Genomic DNA, 17,019 nt, shown 5'->3' with positions numbered 1-17,019 from the left:
TGCTGAAGTTCTGTGACTACATGAGAATCTCAACTTTAATTTCTTACAACAAATGATCCTAGACACGGTTGTGAAGAAGAGTCTGAAAATGTTACTTGAGTGTAACCTTCAAGACTCAAGAACCAGAACACAAATAAAAATAATCCGTTTTTAAATCACATGATTTGTAAGACAATCTCATGATTTTTGGTGGTCCAACTCACGCTCTTTGAGCAGTTGGCACTGACCATATACATTCTAGTGGTTTTTAAAAAAATCAGACACTTCTTCCATTGAGGAATATTATGTTTGAAAATCCTATTGGGTTTCCCCTGCAGTTACTTATCTGTACCGGTTAAACAGCAGCCTGACTTGTAAGGACAGAAACATTTCAAGGGACTTTTTAACTTCAGAGTTGTTTTCCTCTGTTACTGATTCACTCCCCCTCAGAGATTTTCAGACTGACGCTTTCCACTTCTGATTTGTGATTTGCATACAAGTTCTACTTCCTGCTGCAGAGCCTGTTCTGCAACTTACCTGAGAGAAAGAGAAAGGGGAGCATAAAGGGAGAAAAAAAAACCAGCGATCCACAGGAAAAGAGTGTGCAGGAGAAAGCCCAACAGTCGCTCTCTACCCTTGGTCAGTCCAGTGTGTGTCCCTGCTAGCCCCAAGGTAAGAGCTCTTAAAGATACTGCCATTCCCTGTCACTGTTTGTTACTAACCACTGACCCACTTTGCCTCTTGTTTTTCTTTCTCTTCTTTCTGAGCTCTGACCTCCTTTTTATTTTGCCCATTTTAGCAAACAGTTTAGCAAACAGTCAGTTTGGCAAACAGCTCACTGTGCTTCAGCTGCTACGCTTTACAGATTTGGATCAGGACTGTCTGTGAGTAAACACTCTGGAAACGCATGACATACGCCATGTTTCTGTGTCGTCCTAACATCCTAAGCATTTGTATAGACGTCTGAAAAATGCCAGCGACGGGCCTGATCCTGGCTGGCTGGTGCACAGGGGTACCACTGGAAAGTAACTTGCACAAAGCTTTCACCTCTACCCCTCTGTGCCCCCCACACAGGGGTCAGCCAGTGATCCTGAATTCTTCTGAGTGGTGGCACAGCTGTGCTCCCCAGGAGCTTCTGGAGGAATTGTGGCACCATTGGGACAGCGTGATTTTGCACTGCCTGCCACGCAGGCCCATGCCTCGCTGCCTACTCGGCCATAACGAGGGGTTGTTTCCCAGTAATCTAGGAACTGCTTAAAAGGGCACATCATTATGGAAAACAGTGAAGAAGTAGGATTATAGACCAAGATAAAACACTTCCAACCTGATGGTAATATCCGAACAGATTGCAAGTGATCTGATATTAATTTTTAAAAATCAGCTGTACAACTGATATGTTAACATCCCTTTCAGGATACTCAGTTTGGCAACTCTCACTAACGTTTGCTGGCTAGTGAGAACAGTAAATATGCCCCCATATACGGTGCCTTATAGCTGCAACTTGTTGCTTGGAATCACATGGTATTGCAAAATTAAGGTATCCTCTAAGGACTAAGGCCTGACCTACATTAAAAATTTATACCAGCATAATTATGTCAGGAAGGTGATGTTTTCCCAACTAGCTATGCTGGTATATGCACTAGTGTAAGACCCAATTATGCCAGCAAAACTATGCTTTGTAGTCTGTTTTGGTGTAGCCTATTTTGCTATTTGTGAGCTATACTGACAGTTATAAGCTTCCTCTATACTAGGCAGGTTTGCTGGTCTAGCTAAACCAGCAAACCCTTCTTAGCAATAACAAGACCTTAGGTAGAGACCGTACCAACTCTTTGGTGCCATCTGCAAGGAAATAACAAAATGCTTCCTAGCTCCATAGGCTCAAAAAATGTCAATGGAGGAGGGGGAAAAGGTTGGTAAGACCTCTGTTCTTCCTCTCATTGTCTTGTATTTCCCCAAAGCCCTGTTTAGCATGCGGCCTCAAGTTCATTTCGCATTATCCACACCACTTCTTGGCTTTGGGAATTTGTTTAGTTTTTGCAAACTGCTCTTGAAGATTGTTGTCTGGAATCAAAGAAAAGGAATTTCAGCTGGATAAGGCTGAACTGGACACACTTAGTCATCACATCCTAAACAGCATGAGAGCCCAATGGCGTAAGGTCACAATCATGCCTTAGCCAATTCAAGCACTGCTGAGGGTCCTGTGGAGGGAATATCTTGTTTTTCAGTTTACCCTACTGTGGGGATTGGGCAAAGAGTGATTGAGGGTACTTTGATTATTGTGTTAGGGCTGGGTGCCAGAGATGAGGGGGGGAGTTCACCCTCACGCACACACTTTTGAAACAGAGGGGGCTGTGCCCTCCCCGTGTTAGAGAACCTGAACTCGGCAGGGGGAGCCCAGGGGGCCCAGACGCCCACCTCCTGTCCCCTGACCAGAGCTGGGTGGTGTAACAGCAGAGCCCCTTCCCTGCGGGCATAACAGAGAAGCAACTGGGCCAAATTTGTGACCTGGTGTACAGGGTCACAACACCACTCCAGTGTGAGAGTCTGAGCTAGCAGGATTTGAACCGGAGGAGAGTTTATCTACCCAGGGTCTTCTATGGCATTATCTTATCTGAGTGACTCAGGCACCAGCAAAAGCAGCCTGGCACGAAGGGCTCTCACTCTCTTAGGACCCAAGGCACTGCTCCCCTGTTAGTTTCCGATGTGCCTCCGCTCTTCACACAGCACTGGTGAGCTCAAAGGAGCAGCTGTGATCAGGCTAAAGTCTGTATCAGGGTTGAACTGAGGGGCAGTGGTTCTGATGTTGGCTTATGGCAGCCAGAGTGCCCTTCAATATACTACTATCCTCAGTGCATTGGAAGCTCTTTTGTGATTGCTTTGGAAGGCAGGCTGCATGCCTTGGAAGAAGGTGCTGGAGCTTATGTGTAGGTGTTCACCCAGGGCTGGTGGCTCCTTCTGCAGGTACCCAGAGGGGGTGTTCATTCCCCATCAGGAAACATGTTGAGGGGGAAGCCTGAGACTAGATCCCTGGGGGAAAGTCTGCCCAGTGCTGTGCTGATGTCAATGTCTAACAGTTGGCCTCATGTTGACCCAGCACACAGCGTTGCTGTCTCTCCAGCACCCATAGTATTAAGGAGATGTGGCAGTGTTTCCATAGTTAAGTTTGAAACCAGCTTCCACTATCGAGCCCTATTTTGGCATCCTCATAACTTCGAGTTGGAAAATGGATTTGGCCTGGAAATTGCCATGTTTACTCTGCAGCAAAAGGAGACTGTTTCTGCAAAGTTTGAAGAAAATTCATCAAGATCCTTTGAAGTCACACGACATTATAATAGTGCCATGGTTTGAAAATTTGGACTTGGTATCTGTGTCTTCCTCTAGCTCTAAAGCAATGTGTTGCTACCTCTTCAGGGGAGCATCAGAGCCAGGCAGAATTCCAAGCCTTATGCTCAAGAAAGCACATGGCCAGCACCCTAGCTACTCCCCACGGAGATGCATGCCACCCTTAAGGGGCAGGGAGGAGTGGAGATTTGTGGCTGTGTTGGTCCCCCTGTACACCAGCCAGCATTGTGGGGTAGTGGTGTGTGCGCACCCCCTGTTCAATGGAAAGCTCCAGGAGGTATTCTGACTCTAAGCCAGAATGCCTTGGTGTTTTCCCTGGGGCAATGCACCCCCTACGCCTTCTGGGCTGTGCCTAAAGAGTACCAATCTAGCCCTGTGTTAGCTGAGAATGTACTCCGCTTAGAAGCATCTCATAAAAGCAAATCTTTTGCCACTGAAATAAAGAAAACACAATTATATTAAAATCAGTAATTCAGTGGTCAAAGTTATCATTATGTTTTGATAAAATATACTTTTCATTATAGTTCATATGCATGTGTGCGTTTATTTTGTGGACAGTTCAGGATTTATGACATTAACTATTCATTTCCTTGTTTTCAAAAGCTTGCATTTTGTTACTGATGTGATATGCAAGCATGTTGTTATCATTTAGCAACATTAACTAGCATTTAAATAATGTGGTTGTTGTTTTAGAGTATACCTAGCAGTCACTAGAAATACATGTCACTAAACCGGGAGCAGGCAAACTTTTTGGCCTGAGGGCCACATCGGGTTTCCAAAATTGTATGGATTGCTGGTTAGGGGAGGCTGTGCCTCCCCAAACAGCCAGGCATGGCCCGGCCCCCAACCCCATCCGACCCCCCCCCCATGCTTCTCGCCCCCTGATGCCCTCCCCGGGACCCCTGCCCCATCCACCACCCCCTTCTCCCTGTCCCCTGACCGCCCCCAGACCTCCCGTCCCTGACTGCCCCCCATTGCCCCATCCAACCCCCCCTCCTTCCTGACTGCCCCCCCGGGACCCCTGCCCCATCCAACCACCCCTTCTCCCTATCCCCTGACTGCCCCCGGAAACCCTGCCCCTGACTGCCCCCTGCCGCCCCATCCAACCCCCCCCTCCTTCCTGACTGCCCCCCCCGCGACCTGCCCCCATTCAACCCCCCCTGTTTCCCGCCCTCTAACTGTCCTGAACTCTATCCACACCCCCGCCCCCTGACCACCCCCTCAAACTTCCCTGCTCTCTATCCAACCCCCCCTGCTCCCTGCCCCTTTACCGCGCTGCCTGGAGCACCGGTGGCTGGCAGCGCTACAGCCGCACACCGCGCAGCACAGAGCACCGGGTCAGGCCGGGCTCTGCAGCTGCCCTGCCCCAGGAGCTCACAGCCCTGCCGCCCAGAGCACTGCGCCCACGGTGCAGTGAGCTGAGGCTGCAGGGGAGGGGCCGGGGGCGAGCCTCCCTGGCGAGGAGCTCAGGGGCCGGACAGGAGGGTCCCATGGGCTGGATGTGGCCTGCGGGCCGTTGTTTGCCCACCTCTGCACTAAACGTATGGGGAAAATGTGCCAAGCACATAGCAGAGTCTCTGCCCTGAAAACCTTACTTTCCAAAGGCGTACCTTTATTAAGGGAGTCATGCTTCCTGTGAAGATGTATTGATTCTGTTTCCTTATATTATAATCTTGGTATCTGAGATAAGATTAGCTATTGCTGAATGCTGGCAAAATTTCGACGTGCACTGTAAATATTGCACTGCAATAATTTTGATCTGATGGTGAAGCTCCGACTTGATTAAGCTCCAGTAGGAAAACAAACTCCTTTTTTTTAGCCCATGCAGTCGGTTGGGCATCCAGGAATCTGCTACCATGGAGTATAGTTCTGGGTCAAGATTTTCAAAAGTGCCCAGTGATTTTTGGGTACCCAATGGGAGACAGCTTAAAGGAACCTGATTTTCAGAAAGTGCTATGATGGATCTGTAAAGCAGGGGACTACAACTCCTGTTAGCCCCCTCCCCACTGTACATCCCATTTCTCCTAGCCAAGCTGGGCTTACATTTCCCATCACCCCCTCCTGACTGAACTACCCCTTCCCCTTCCTCTGGCCAGATAAGGGGAAAGACACTTGCACCATTGTTAGCACCAGTGTAGTTACCCTAGTGCTGGAAAATGAGTATGGTATTTTATACTGTAGGGAAGGCCTACCCATTCGAGTTAGACACATGTGCTACAGTTTTCCTTCCATATACAATCCTTGTGTTGGTTACAGAGAATATGTAAGAATAGCAAAAAACTGAAAACATGTCAGCACTGAAAAAGAACACTGTTTCATAGAGTAGAACCTCAGAGTTACGAACACCAGAGTTACAAACTGACGGGTAAACCACACACCTCATTTGGAACTGGAAGTACGCAATCAGGCAGCAGCAGAGGACCGCCCCCCCCAAGAAAAAAAAAGGCAAATACAGCACAGTACTGTGTTAAACGTAAACTACGAACAAAAGGGGAGGGGTTAAAAAAGGATTTGACTAGGTAAGGAAACTCTTTCTGTGCTTGTTTCGTTTAAATTAAGATAGTTAAAAGCAGCATTTTTCTTTTGCGTAGTAATGTTTCAAAGCTGTATTAAGTCAATGTTCAGTTGTACACTTTTGAAAGAACAACCAAAATATTTTGTTCAGAGTTACGAACATTTCAGAGTTACGAACAACCTCCATTCCCGAGGTGTTTGTAACTCTGAGGTTCTACCATATTATTTATTATTTTATACCATCCGAAGTATGCTAGGTGCTTCCCAGAAGACATACAAAAGAATCAGTCCCTCCCTCAAATAGTATATAAATCTATCTTTTAAACATGGCCCAGTGGTCCTGTCTTCATTATGGAATGTACCCATTGGTGACAACAGGTATCAGCAATGAGTGCAGCTAAACATGGCTAGCGCAGCCAAAAACAAACTGTTCAGCTTAGATTTCCTTTGACCCTGATCGTTTGGATCATAGGTTCCAAATGGCTCCCCTGTCTGCAGCACTGCTCTCTGCCGAAAAGGTTTGGGCCTGACTTCACTTGGTTTTGCTCTTCAACTCTCAAAGCCCCCTGAAAAAGAATGAGAGCACAACCACCGTCATTTGTTGCAAGTTCCTTTCTCTGCCTTGTCAGAAGTTTTGTCTAATCAAAACCAGGCAGTTGGAGGTATTCTGTGTGGATGTGAATCTTGACCTTCAAATTGGGAAACAGATGGAATGCTTTGTGGTTGATTATGAAATCCTTGAACTGTAAAGATGGGCCTGAAGCTAACCCCCAGCTACAAACTCTTGAATGTTAAGGGAGTTTAGCCCTGCTGTTGAACTCTGCACCTCAGGCCTAGCTCTATTGACCTGGAAAAGTGAGTGTCTGATCCCCACCTTTCTTTCCACTTACTTTCTCCCCTGCAACCCGCACCAGAAACATCCAAAGCAAACTGTGTCCAGAACAAGCATATGATGTGGTCGTTGTATTGTGAACACTGCTGTCCAGGACTGTTTCAACAACACAGTCAGCACTCCCTTGGCTCCAGAGCTTTCAATTTATCTGGCAGGAGAAATGGAAGAATTTCTCTCCGTCTGGGAACTGTTGCAAGGAAGCTTGGAAGAGTTTGGTCACAAGAGCTTAAGCCACTGTCTATCAGCTCACTTAAAAGAGCAACTCTCCAAGGCTATTTACTAAATTAATACATGTTACAAAACTTTGAGTATGGAGAGAGGAAGGAACAAGAGGAGACAAGGGCTGTTAATGGGATTTTTTCCATTTATTTTTACTAAATTTGCTACTAGAATGTTAATTCCATTTACTAAAGGCCTCACTTTATGATTTGCAGGAGTCCACACAAGAATTCAAGCTGGTTGTCAGTAATCTCCTGTATAGCCATGGTAGAGTGACCATAGTTCCCTAAACTGAAAACGGGACACCGGGTAAGAGATGGTCAGTGCTCACAGGCTGGCCCAACCTCTGCTGTGTGGGTGTGGCCCGAGCCACCTGGTGTCGCCTCTTGCCCAAGCCAATGTCCTGGACGTCATTACTTTTTTTGGCAAAACTGGACCTTTGTCCCATTTGCTTTTGCCTGAACATTCCTCCATAGCCCCCTCAAGCAAAAGCAAATGGGACAAATGCCCAGTTTTGCCAAAAACAGTCGTGACATCCAATACAGAGCTTAAAAAGGAGGACTATCCCGGCCAAAACGGGACATATGGGCACCCTAAGTCATGGGGGAATACTAAATTCTTGGAGCTTTCTGGCAATAAGAAAATACCACCTAAAATAGTTCTATATATTTGAGGATGGCATTGGGCCATAAACTACATTCTCCAGTTGTCTCAGTGCTAGAAGAGAAATCAGATCATGGTTTGCTGAGAGCGTTTTGATATGCTGAAGGACTCCTTTATCCCAGTTCTTGACAACAGGGGCCCAAGTAAGTTATTTGTCTGTCTTGTGCTCTCCTTTTGGCATAAGTTAAATAGAAAAATGTCGAGAAGAATTGGAAGAAACTCTACAGCATGAGGCCCTGTATAACAACAGGATCAAGGTCTCAGTTTTACATCTCTTCCAAAAGCTGGGACCTCGAGTGGAATAGTAACGTCATACTGAAGCATTGGTTCAGTATAGACTTGGGAGGAAGAATGTTACTTACTGAATCATCAACATTGCCAACCACATGTGGGTTTTCTTTTCGAAATTTCCACCAAAATATGGACTGAGCCTGCTGCCAGCATCACCCCAAAGGTGAATAGGTTCCCTGGCATGCAGTGATCCCTTGGGTAGCCTCTTGCACAGGGCTTCTGCAATTTAAAGCGGCTTTCTCCCACCAAAACCACTGAGAGAGGATGACAGAAAATGTAGGGCTGGAAGGGACCTCGAGAGATCATCTAGTCCAGCCCCTTGCGCTAAGACAGGACCAAGTATACCTAGACCCTCCCTGACAGGTGTTTGTCTAACCTGTTCTTAAAAGTCTCCTATGAGAGGGATTCCACAACCTCCTTAAGTAACTTGTGCCAGTGCGAACTATCCTTAGAGTTAGAAATAATGATACCCAGTGGCATGTAAACCAAGCCCTAAAGAAAATCTGCATTCTCAGTGCCCAAGAAATGGCCCAGAGAAGGTGGATCACTTGGTCCCATAGTTCTTTCTCTCTGTTTGAGAATTGTGAAACTAGTGCAGCCTGAACCATTAGTCCAAGGGTGAGCATGTCAGGCAACAGCTTTTCTCTTGGTATCTTTGGCCGAAGTGAGATTGCGCTCTCCCGTCAATGGGAGACTTCACCAAGCTGCAGCTTTGCCAGGTCTCCTTTCAAGGAAGATCATGCAAGCAAGGGAGGACTGGACAGAGATTTTATGCTAAAGAAATGCCAGCTTATTAAGACTATTAAGTAGAATGATCAGAAGAGCCAGAAAACTGTTTTCTTTATTTTTATCTTATGTTTCACAGGAAGACAAGAGGAAAAACTCTGTCTGCAACTTCCAAGGGAGGTAGAAAGCTTTCGTTCTCGTTTGGGTGATAGCCACGCTGTGGGGTTTGGTTTTTGGTTTGGTTTGTTGTTTGAAACATTCACATCTTCTGGGTATCTGAAATGTCTCAAAGATCATGTAAATCTAATAGCAGACAGGTGAGGCCTTGGACCGAAACAATTTTTCCTTATTTGTTCCAAGTTTACTATAAGGCATAATTAGCATTAATTTTGGAGAAGAAACTGTTATTGACATTTTAACCAATAGATGTTGTGGAGCCTGTTCACCAACCAAGATCTTTTAAAAAATATACTTTACAGTGGACTTTTGTGTTGGTTTGGCATTCTGAGAGCAGATAATATTTGACTACATGGTTATTCATCTCTTGAACCTATATCGTGTTTATGGAAAGGCCATATCTCTTTTCTGTCATTCTTGTGGACTATAAGATAAAAACAAAGAAAACTATGTAATAAGCTGGGACAGGTCTGATTCCAGCATCCTCATCCTTTCCTAAGGTTTGAGTTTTTAGTCTAAAGTTTTAATTTCTCAAACATTGCATTCAATGGGTTTAATTCACCCCCTCTGACACGGGGTAGCCAAAACTGCACCCCTATACACCACCCAGAGTCACAGAACCTGAGGGATTAAAATTCTAGGCATACAGACAGTATGGTGATGAGCGTGGTTTAAAAACAGACACACCAATAGGAAAGGAGAAAGTGTTTCCGTTGTCATGTCCACAGAGGATAAGACAAGAGGCAACTGGTTTAGTATGCAGCAAGGGGTATTTATGTTGGATGTAACTTAGTATATTACTAAGGTGTTTCAAATAGTCCCTTGAGATTTTATATTACCCCCTGCTGCTTGAATGCTCACACTGAAAATGACCTATATATCTAGGAGCAAGAGGACTCTCAGTTGCATCATTCAAAGCCAGTGGGCTTTGAATCAGATGCTTGATTCTTCCCAACAGGTCATTTCCTCACTTGGCCGGCAATTTTATCAGTGTTGGTGTTAGGCTGACAGCTGTTGAAGACAGAATTTCCAACTGGAGTGCTTTTCTGGTGTTTTGATATGCTCGCTTCAGTGACCATCAAAGAGACAACAGACAGATTCAGCCGATGAATTTGTTTCTGTAATTTGCCATGTTCAGATGTTTGATAGTTGCACATAATAATGATGCTAAGTTAGTATGACTTACGAAGTCAATGGAGTTATGCCTGTTTACACCACAGATGAATTTGCCCATTATCTTTACGATCCAAGATGGATACCAAGGGAAACATCTTATGAAAGAGCAGATGCTAGTCAATGGTGGGAGGAGAGTTTGCAATGTGAATAAAGTCTAGAGATGTCCCTTATGGCCCCTTAATCGGCTTTCACCCATGTGTGAAGTATGCCATTACACTGGTCGTTTCTTCACTTGGGGGTTGGTCCAAAGTTGCCCATAAATCATACACATCCCAACTAATTCCCCAGTCACGAAGCAAGTATGCGCAAGCACGCCATGGCCGGGGACCCTTGTTGCCATATTTACAAAGGTATTTAGGTGCCTAAATATGCATACAAGTGATTCTTTCAATGGGAGTTAACACCTAGTCTACTTAGGCACTTTTGTAAATATCACTAGGCACCTATCTGCAGCATTAGGTGCCTGAATACCTTTGTTAAACCTGGCCTTAACCCATATTCCCAGAAGAGTCATCTGATCGCAGTACAAGAATGATGGGGGCAGTGATATAAGCAGGTGGTTCTCAACCAGGAATACATGTACCCCTGGGGGTACGTAGAGGTCTTCCAGGGGGTGCATCAACTCATCTAGATATTTGCCTAGTTTTACAACAGGCTACATAAAAAGCACTAGCAAAGTCAGTACAAACTAAAATTTCATATAGACAATGACTTGTTTATACTGCTCTATATACTATACACTGAAATGTACACACAATATTTATAGTCCAATTGATTTATTTTATAAATATATGGTAAAAATACAGTAAGCAATTTTTCAGTAATAGAGTGTGGTGACACTTTTGTATTTTTGTCAGATTTTTGTAAGCAAGTCATTTTTAAGTGAGGTGAAACCTGGGGGTATGCAAGACAAATCAGATTCCTGAAAGGGGCACAGTAGTCTGGAAAGGTTGAGAACCACTGATATAACCAACCTTTCCAAGCAACTATCACTTCTTCATCTATTGCAAAGAACAGAGTAAAGCAAGTCCCCATCTTAATCCTGTGCCAACTATGAGAACTCTGTTTTCCCTTTAGAGTCACACGCATTATTACTGTCACAGGACACTGACTCAGCTAAAAGTAGCAATCATATGTCTATGGCTTAAGGGAAAAGGGATACAAACCACAGGAAAAACTGTATGATGTTGGTGAGCTTACTGTCAGGATTTCAGGCATGGATGCCTGCAATAAAAAGGAATCTAGTTAGCACTGTACTTTGTTCTCTGGCCTGTGTCTGGGTATCTGACAAAGCAGCTACATGTGCTGTGTGTTAGTGCTGCCTAATAACTGCTCTGAGGGCTTGTCTACATTGGGAAATTTACCAGCATAGTTATAGCAGTTTAATTATAAACTATATATGTAACTATAGTGGTAAGTTACCCTGTGTAGAAAAAAATGAAGTTAGACATTGGAGAAACCCTTTCTCTAGACGTACAGCCCAGGAGCTGTGGAGAATAATTTTGCCAGGCCACATCTCCTTTTCAGAGAACCACAACCTGAAACGTCACTGTGCCAGAGGTGGTTTTCTTGTGCCATGTCACCAGCTCTATGCTGCTTCAGGATCACAGTTACAGAGAATTGATCAACATGTGGGGTACAAATAGGGTTTGGCCTATGTAATACAGTAGTATTACGCACTGGCCACAAAGCACTCAAGGATCTGTCCTAAAATCTCCATTTTTTGGTCTTCCTTGTGGCTATGCCTTGTGAAGATTTTGGTGATTTTTATCACATTGGCTCCTACAGCCTTAATAAGCTATACATACTCTCTGACATGGTTGGGTTTGAAGATGTGAAAGTTAAAAAAGATTAAATCTGCCAGAACTCTTGCTACATGTACGTCCCTTTTGCAATGATTTTCCTCTGAGGAAAGTCAAATTGGATTTGCTTCAGTTTTTATATTGTATTATTTCCTTTATGCTACTGCAAAAGAACAAGACTTGTGGGAACATTTTAGAGCAGATGAACTGGATTGGCAATTGCTCTTCCCCAGTTTGACCAAGAATTAACTATAAAGAGCATGTTTTTACTTTTTCAAATTAAAGGGACACATTTTTGGAGAAAGAGCTACTGAAACCAGAATGGTGTTGAGACATTTCTCAGTTAGACACAGAACATGATATTTCTCAATGATCTTGCTTGACTGTTTTGAATTCTTTGTTCATTGGAACATACTCTTTATGTACAGCTTTCTCTTTAAACTACTTGTTACTGAATATTGTAACTGAAGTAAATTTCTTCTTGGTTTACTGGAAGCTCTTTAATACTCTATGCTTGTGATTATTAAGGCTTTTAAGCCAAATTCTGTTGGTGGTGGATGTTGCCGTTTGCTTTGCTGTGAGTTCTTGTCCCAGTCATCTTTATTGATTGTCCTAGTTTGGTTTCTGGCTTCTTCCAATAGGACAGAAGTAAAACTGTAAAGGGGGTGGTGCATATTTCCTCATCCTATCTGTTAGAAGCCCTGAGGGTGCCAGAACTGTATATAGAATTTGCCCATAACAGCCTATTATCTATTAGGTTGTTGGCTGTTGCAGCCTTTTACAAGGTGTTGGCTTACATAGCTTCATTTGACGACTTATTTATATTATAATTTAAAGAAAGCCCCTTGAGGCCCACTCTGAAATATTAGAGGCCAATTGAGAGTGGTCATGCTATCCAAGAATCAGTACTCTTGTCAGATAACTTTAGGTTGAGCATAGAAAGAATGTTTTGTGTAGTTGAACAGTGGGGCACATAGTTCTAACGCTCCAAAGTTGGTATAGAAATGCTGCATGCTTTGGGCCTGGCTGCTACTGTAATGACAATGCTATATTAAAACATTATGAAAGTAGTTTGGCTGGAACTGTTTTACTGGCAACACCATAAAAAGAAGCTGATGACTTTACAATTTGGATCCCTATTGAATGCTGGCAGGGCATCTGAAATTCCATATGACCTGTACCATTCAATCAAGGTTATTACATCATCAGAAAAAGGGAACCTAAAGAACAACAAAAATTTCCAAATGTCTGTAAACTCCCTGTAACCTGAGTTAACAGTAAACATGTAATAACCAAATGGATGAACTGCTTTGGCTGAAATAAGAGCCAGCAATTGGAGACTGGCTTTAGTCATTAAGTTTAACTCAGGACTCAGAGTTCTTTCATTTGGCTGAGAAGGAGAGTGTAGAGCATGGGCAGCAAGGTGGGGCTCATTATCAGGTCTGGATCCACAACTTGCAGTTGGTCCCATCTCTGGAACAGGCTGAACCAAATCCCCATATCAGAATAACCTAAACTTTCTGTCTGGAAATAACACAAGACAGGCTGTCCTTCCAGACTTAGCAGGATCGAACACAAAGTACAAGAAGCGCCCTTAAATTTCTCTGTTTTCTGAAATGTGATTCTCAGAACTTTAATCATGTAAATCATGGTAAATCTCTGATACATAGTCATTATTTCTAGATTTTTAACTGTATGAAACTGCACTGTTTCAATAGGGATAATTTTTCTTGTTTTCCAGTTTGTTGGAAAATCCTGGCACCAAATTAAGAAACTTGATTCATATTTCCACAGTCTTCACAAAAACTCGAAATGGCCTCCATTGCAGGTTAGTCAAAGGCTATTGCTCAATGCATTTGTTTCTTCATCAAAAGTCAACCAAGCAGAGATATTCCTATTGTTGATCTGTCTTTAAAAACACATCACTGCTCTGTCATATTCTGTCTTTAAAGTTTCACTCTGTGGTCTTGAATCATAACATTGAAGATATAAGTTTATCTTCATAGTAACTCCAGGAATTAACCATGAGCAGATAGTTTTATATTGTTTGTTCTTCCCTTTTCAGGCACTGTGATGAGTCGAAGCATACCAGTTGAAGTTGATGAATCTGCATTCTGGTCCCCATTTCCAGAACATTCACTAGAAGAGGCTTTGAAACCTTCTATTGAAAATACGGAGAATTTGGTACCTTTAGGACTATATCCAACTCAAATGTCTCAAAATTCCTTGGCTGATCAGTCACATTTACGTAAATCCTCAGAGCTTGCAAACCATCATCAGCCTGTACCACACAACATAGCAAGGGAGGATTATGACAGTAGTCTTTGGGTAAGATATCAGGATTCTGGAAAAGATGTGCCTTCCACTGAATCAGAGGCTGGGATGCTCCCACCTCAGTCTCATCTTTTAGCTATGGAGAAAACAAATAAGCTATTGAGATCTCAGCTTTCAATTGATTCTCCTTATACTGGACACAACTCTAGTAAATCAAACAAAAGTTTTTCTGATGTTTCACAGAATGCATTTGATGACAAAAGCCAAGAGAATTTACAGTCACATCAGCCATCAAACAACAGAGCGCCATTCGACCTGCCAACTGTAGACACTGGATATGATTCTCAGCTTTGGGATGTCATGGGCATCAGGCAGTTAGAACCTCCGTTACCACTTACATCTGTGTTTAACCCCCAGGACCTTCCAGGACCATTAATATCCAGAGAGTTTCTCAGAATTGAACCTCAGCAGTATCCTGTATACCAACAAATGCTACACCGTAATTTTTCTCCACAAGCTCACTGGAACCTCAGATACCATTGTCCAGTTGATCCACACCACCCAAATCCATGTAAGTTAATGTTATTGACCAGCATTTAATATGCTTTTCTATGTTATCACCCTCTTAGCTCCAAACTATGTTTTAATAAGTTGTTATTCCTACTGTACTTCCTTCACAGGATGCATCTATTGTTTTCTAACACCTATTACTAACCCCTTTATCTTCCTAAATGTTAGCATGATGTCAGTGAATTTGCTAAGGCAGAACCTTCAATTCAGATAAATCAGTTCTAGGCCTCAAAGTTCACTCATCAGAACACAGTTGGTACTATTGCAGAAAAGCTATTCTTTCCCTGTCATGCATTTTGTGTTCCAACTTCCTTGCTGGTGTTTTATGTTCTGGTCATTTCTCTTCTCCTTGCATCACTTAATTTCCTGGAGAAGAAGAGCTAAATTCATAATATCCCCTTGCTTCTTCCCTCCCTCCTCCACACACACACATTGTGTGCAGCTGTACACTAACAGAATGGGTACAGTTTGTTTTAAAATGCGAACGAGGGGAGGATCCCCACAGAGAAATCAAAGCAATATTTCAATCATATCCGAAAGACAAACAGCAAATGGCTGGAATGGATTTGGTCAGGACCAAGAAGCTGGAAACTGTGGTCCTCCCTGTTACATGCACAGTGCAGCATAAATCACCTCCTGACAGCTTTCTAAATTTCAAATGATTATTAGGCAATCACAGCCCACAATAAGGCTTTGCACTTACTGCATTCTATTATGTATTTTCTAGGCAATAACAATATAGTGTATTGTGTTCACAGGCTGTAATCTAGCCCTGAGCACCTGCTATCTTCCATTCATGAAAGAACCGTAAAACTGCTTTTGATGTCAAAGAAATCCTCTCAGCAAAGCTATTCGCCCAAGGACTGTTACTTTACATATTCATTATATGACGCACTTGATGTCAGAAACCATGGATATGTGATTCCACTGTGTTTGTGATAAGTAATTTTTCTTCTTTGAGTGGTGGTCCCTATGTGTATTGCACAGATGGGATATGCATGCACACAAGTCCAGAATTTTTTGCAGGCATTGTCGCTGTATGACTTTAGTTGGAAGTTTTGGTTTCCTCAGTTCCTTTTTTACTGTGTCATTGCTGTAAGATATCTTATATAGTTAGCTTTAATAGTTGTAGTAGTTCTTATAGTATAGTATACATAGTATAGTTAGATAGTGTTTTTCCCCACTCTCTTCCCCTTCACCTCCGCCCCCGGACTTCTCCCTCCGAGAAGTCTGGGGTTATGCCCTGGGTCCTGGAGTTCAAAGAGTGTGTTTCCTGCCCTCATTCCTTTTCAGCAAGCAACAAACATCAGCATTACCTCTATTGCCTGGGGGAGGCTCATATTTCTGCCATACATGTGCTGCTCTTTTCCCCCAGAACTTGTGAGGACCTGGACCTGAGACTCAAAAAGCATTTTTCACAAAGAAGGCAATGAAGCCCCAATCAGATCCAAGCCAGGGGCCCTTCCCCCCGCCCCCCAAACAGTCTTACCAAGAGGGCAGCACCCCTCTGAGTATGAGCTCAGGAACAGAGGCTAAGACTGGTAAGCCTAAGGAGAAGGGCTCAGAGGAGAGCAAATGGCACTCCCACAGACATAAGGATAAGTGATCTTAATCTAAAACTGTCCCAAAGAGAAAAGAACCCTTCCTGACCCCAACAAAGTGAGGAGAGCCAGTGCACGTAGGTGCTAAGGACTTAGGCCTGAATAAATCTTTTTGACAGGAGAAGGAGGTACACAAAGGTACAGATCCAACAGTTCCAACGTCTGCTCTGATGGTGGAGGGTCAGATAAAGAGTTCCTGGTGCTCCCATCCACTTCTAGAGCTGATGCAGTACCTGTAGCAACATGACCTGGAGGGAGCCAACCACCACAGTAACCAGGGAGACTCTGGTTCCAGTGGCTCCGCCAATGGGCAATCAGAGACTTACATCTCCCCAGAGAACATCTTTGCTCTTCCCTATCCACATTCACCCCTTCCTCTGGGACCATCTCTATTCCAGGACACCAGAGGAAGATAATTCTGATGAGGCAGAGTTGTTCTCCCATCCCACCTTGAGGCACGACCATCGGTAATGTCGGTTCCACTGGAGATAAGAGATCCAGCTTTCTCTTCTGATGATTCTGAGGCCCCGCAGGAGTCTCTGCTGCCTCACACAGAGGTGACACGAGACAAGAGTCCCAGATGATTGGGGTTCTGGGGTATCCTATGCCATGGGGTCCTCTTCTGCCAGTTGATCCATCCTACTGTCATATTGGAGACGGCGAAAATCCTACCCTAATACCAAGAATCAGTGCAGGAGTCCTATTTACCATTGCCCAGACACTTGCAACTGGTCCTGTCAGAATATCTGAAAGGGGAAGATGAGACAGATCCACTGGTTCCAACAGTTCTGGG

General features: G+C 43.8%; 1 protein-coding gene across 5 annotated transcripts in view; it reads left to right on the top strand.

Annotated features, from left to right (window-relative positions):
* The first annotated feature begins 432 nt into the window (after positions 1–432).
* TRAF3IP2 (TRAF3 interacting protein 2) overlaps positions 433–17,019 on the top strand; it is a 47,793-nt gene continuing 31,206 nt past the window's right edge. The window contains exons 1-4 of one of the 5 annotated variants that reach the window (XM_027819858.3): positions 433–651; positions 779–863; positions 13,523–13,609; positions 13,847–14,626. In XM_027819858.3, the coding sequence (XP_027675659.2) occupies positions 13,594–13,609; positions 13,847–14,626 (796 nt within the window). In that variant the 5' untranslated portion in view covers positions 433–651; positions 779–863; positions 13,523–13,593. The remainder of the gene's footprint in view (positions 652–778; positions 864–13,522; positions 13,610–13,846; positions 14,627–17,019) is intronic. The other 4 variants (XM_027819861.3, XM_037894650.2, XM_007057415.4 and 1 more) reach the window with 4 other exon arrangements.

This window comes from Chelonia mydas, chromosome 3 (assembly GCF_015237465.2).
Source record: "Chelonia mydas isolate rCheMyd1 chromosome 3, rCheMyd1.pri.v2, whole genome shotgun sequence".
NCBI classification, from domain to species: domain Eukaryota; kingdom Metazoa; phylum Chordata; order Testudines; family Cheloniidae; genus Chelonia; species Chelonia mydas.
This window is presented reverse-complemented; position numbering and strand designations above follow the sequence as displayed.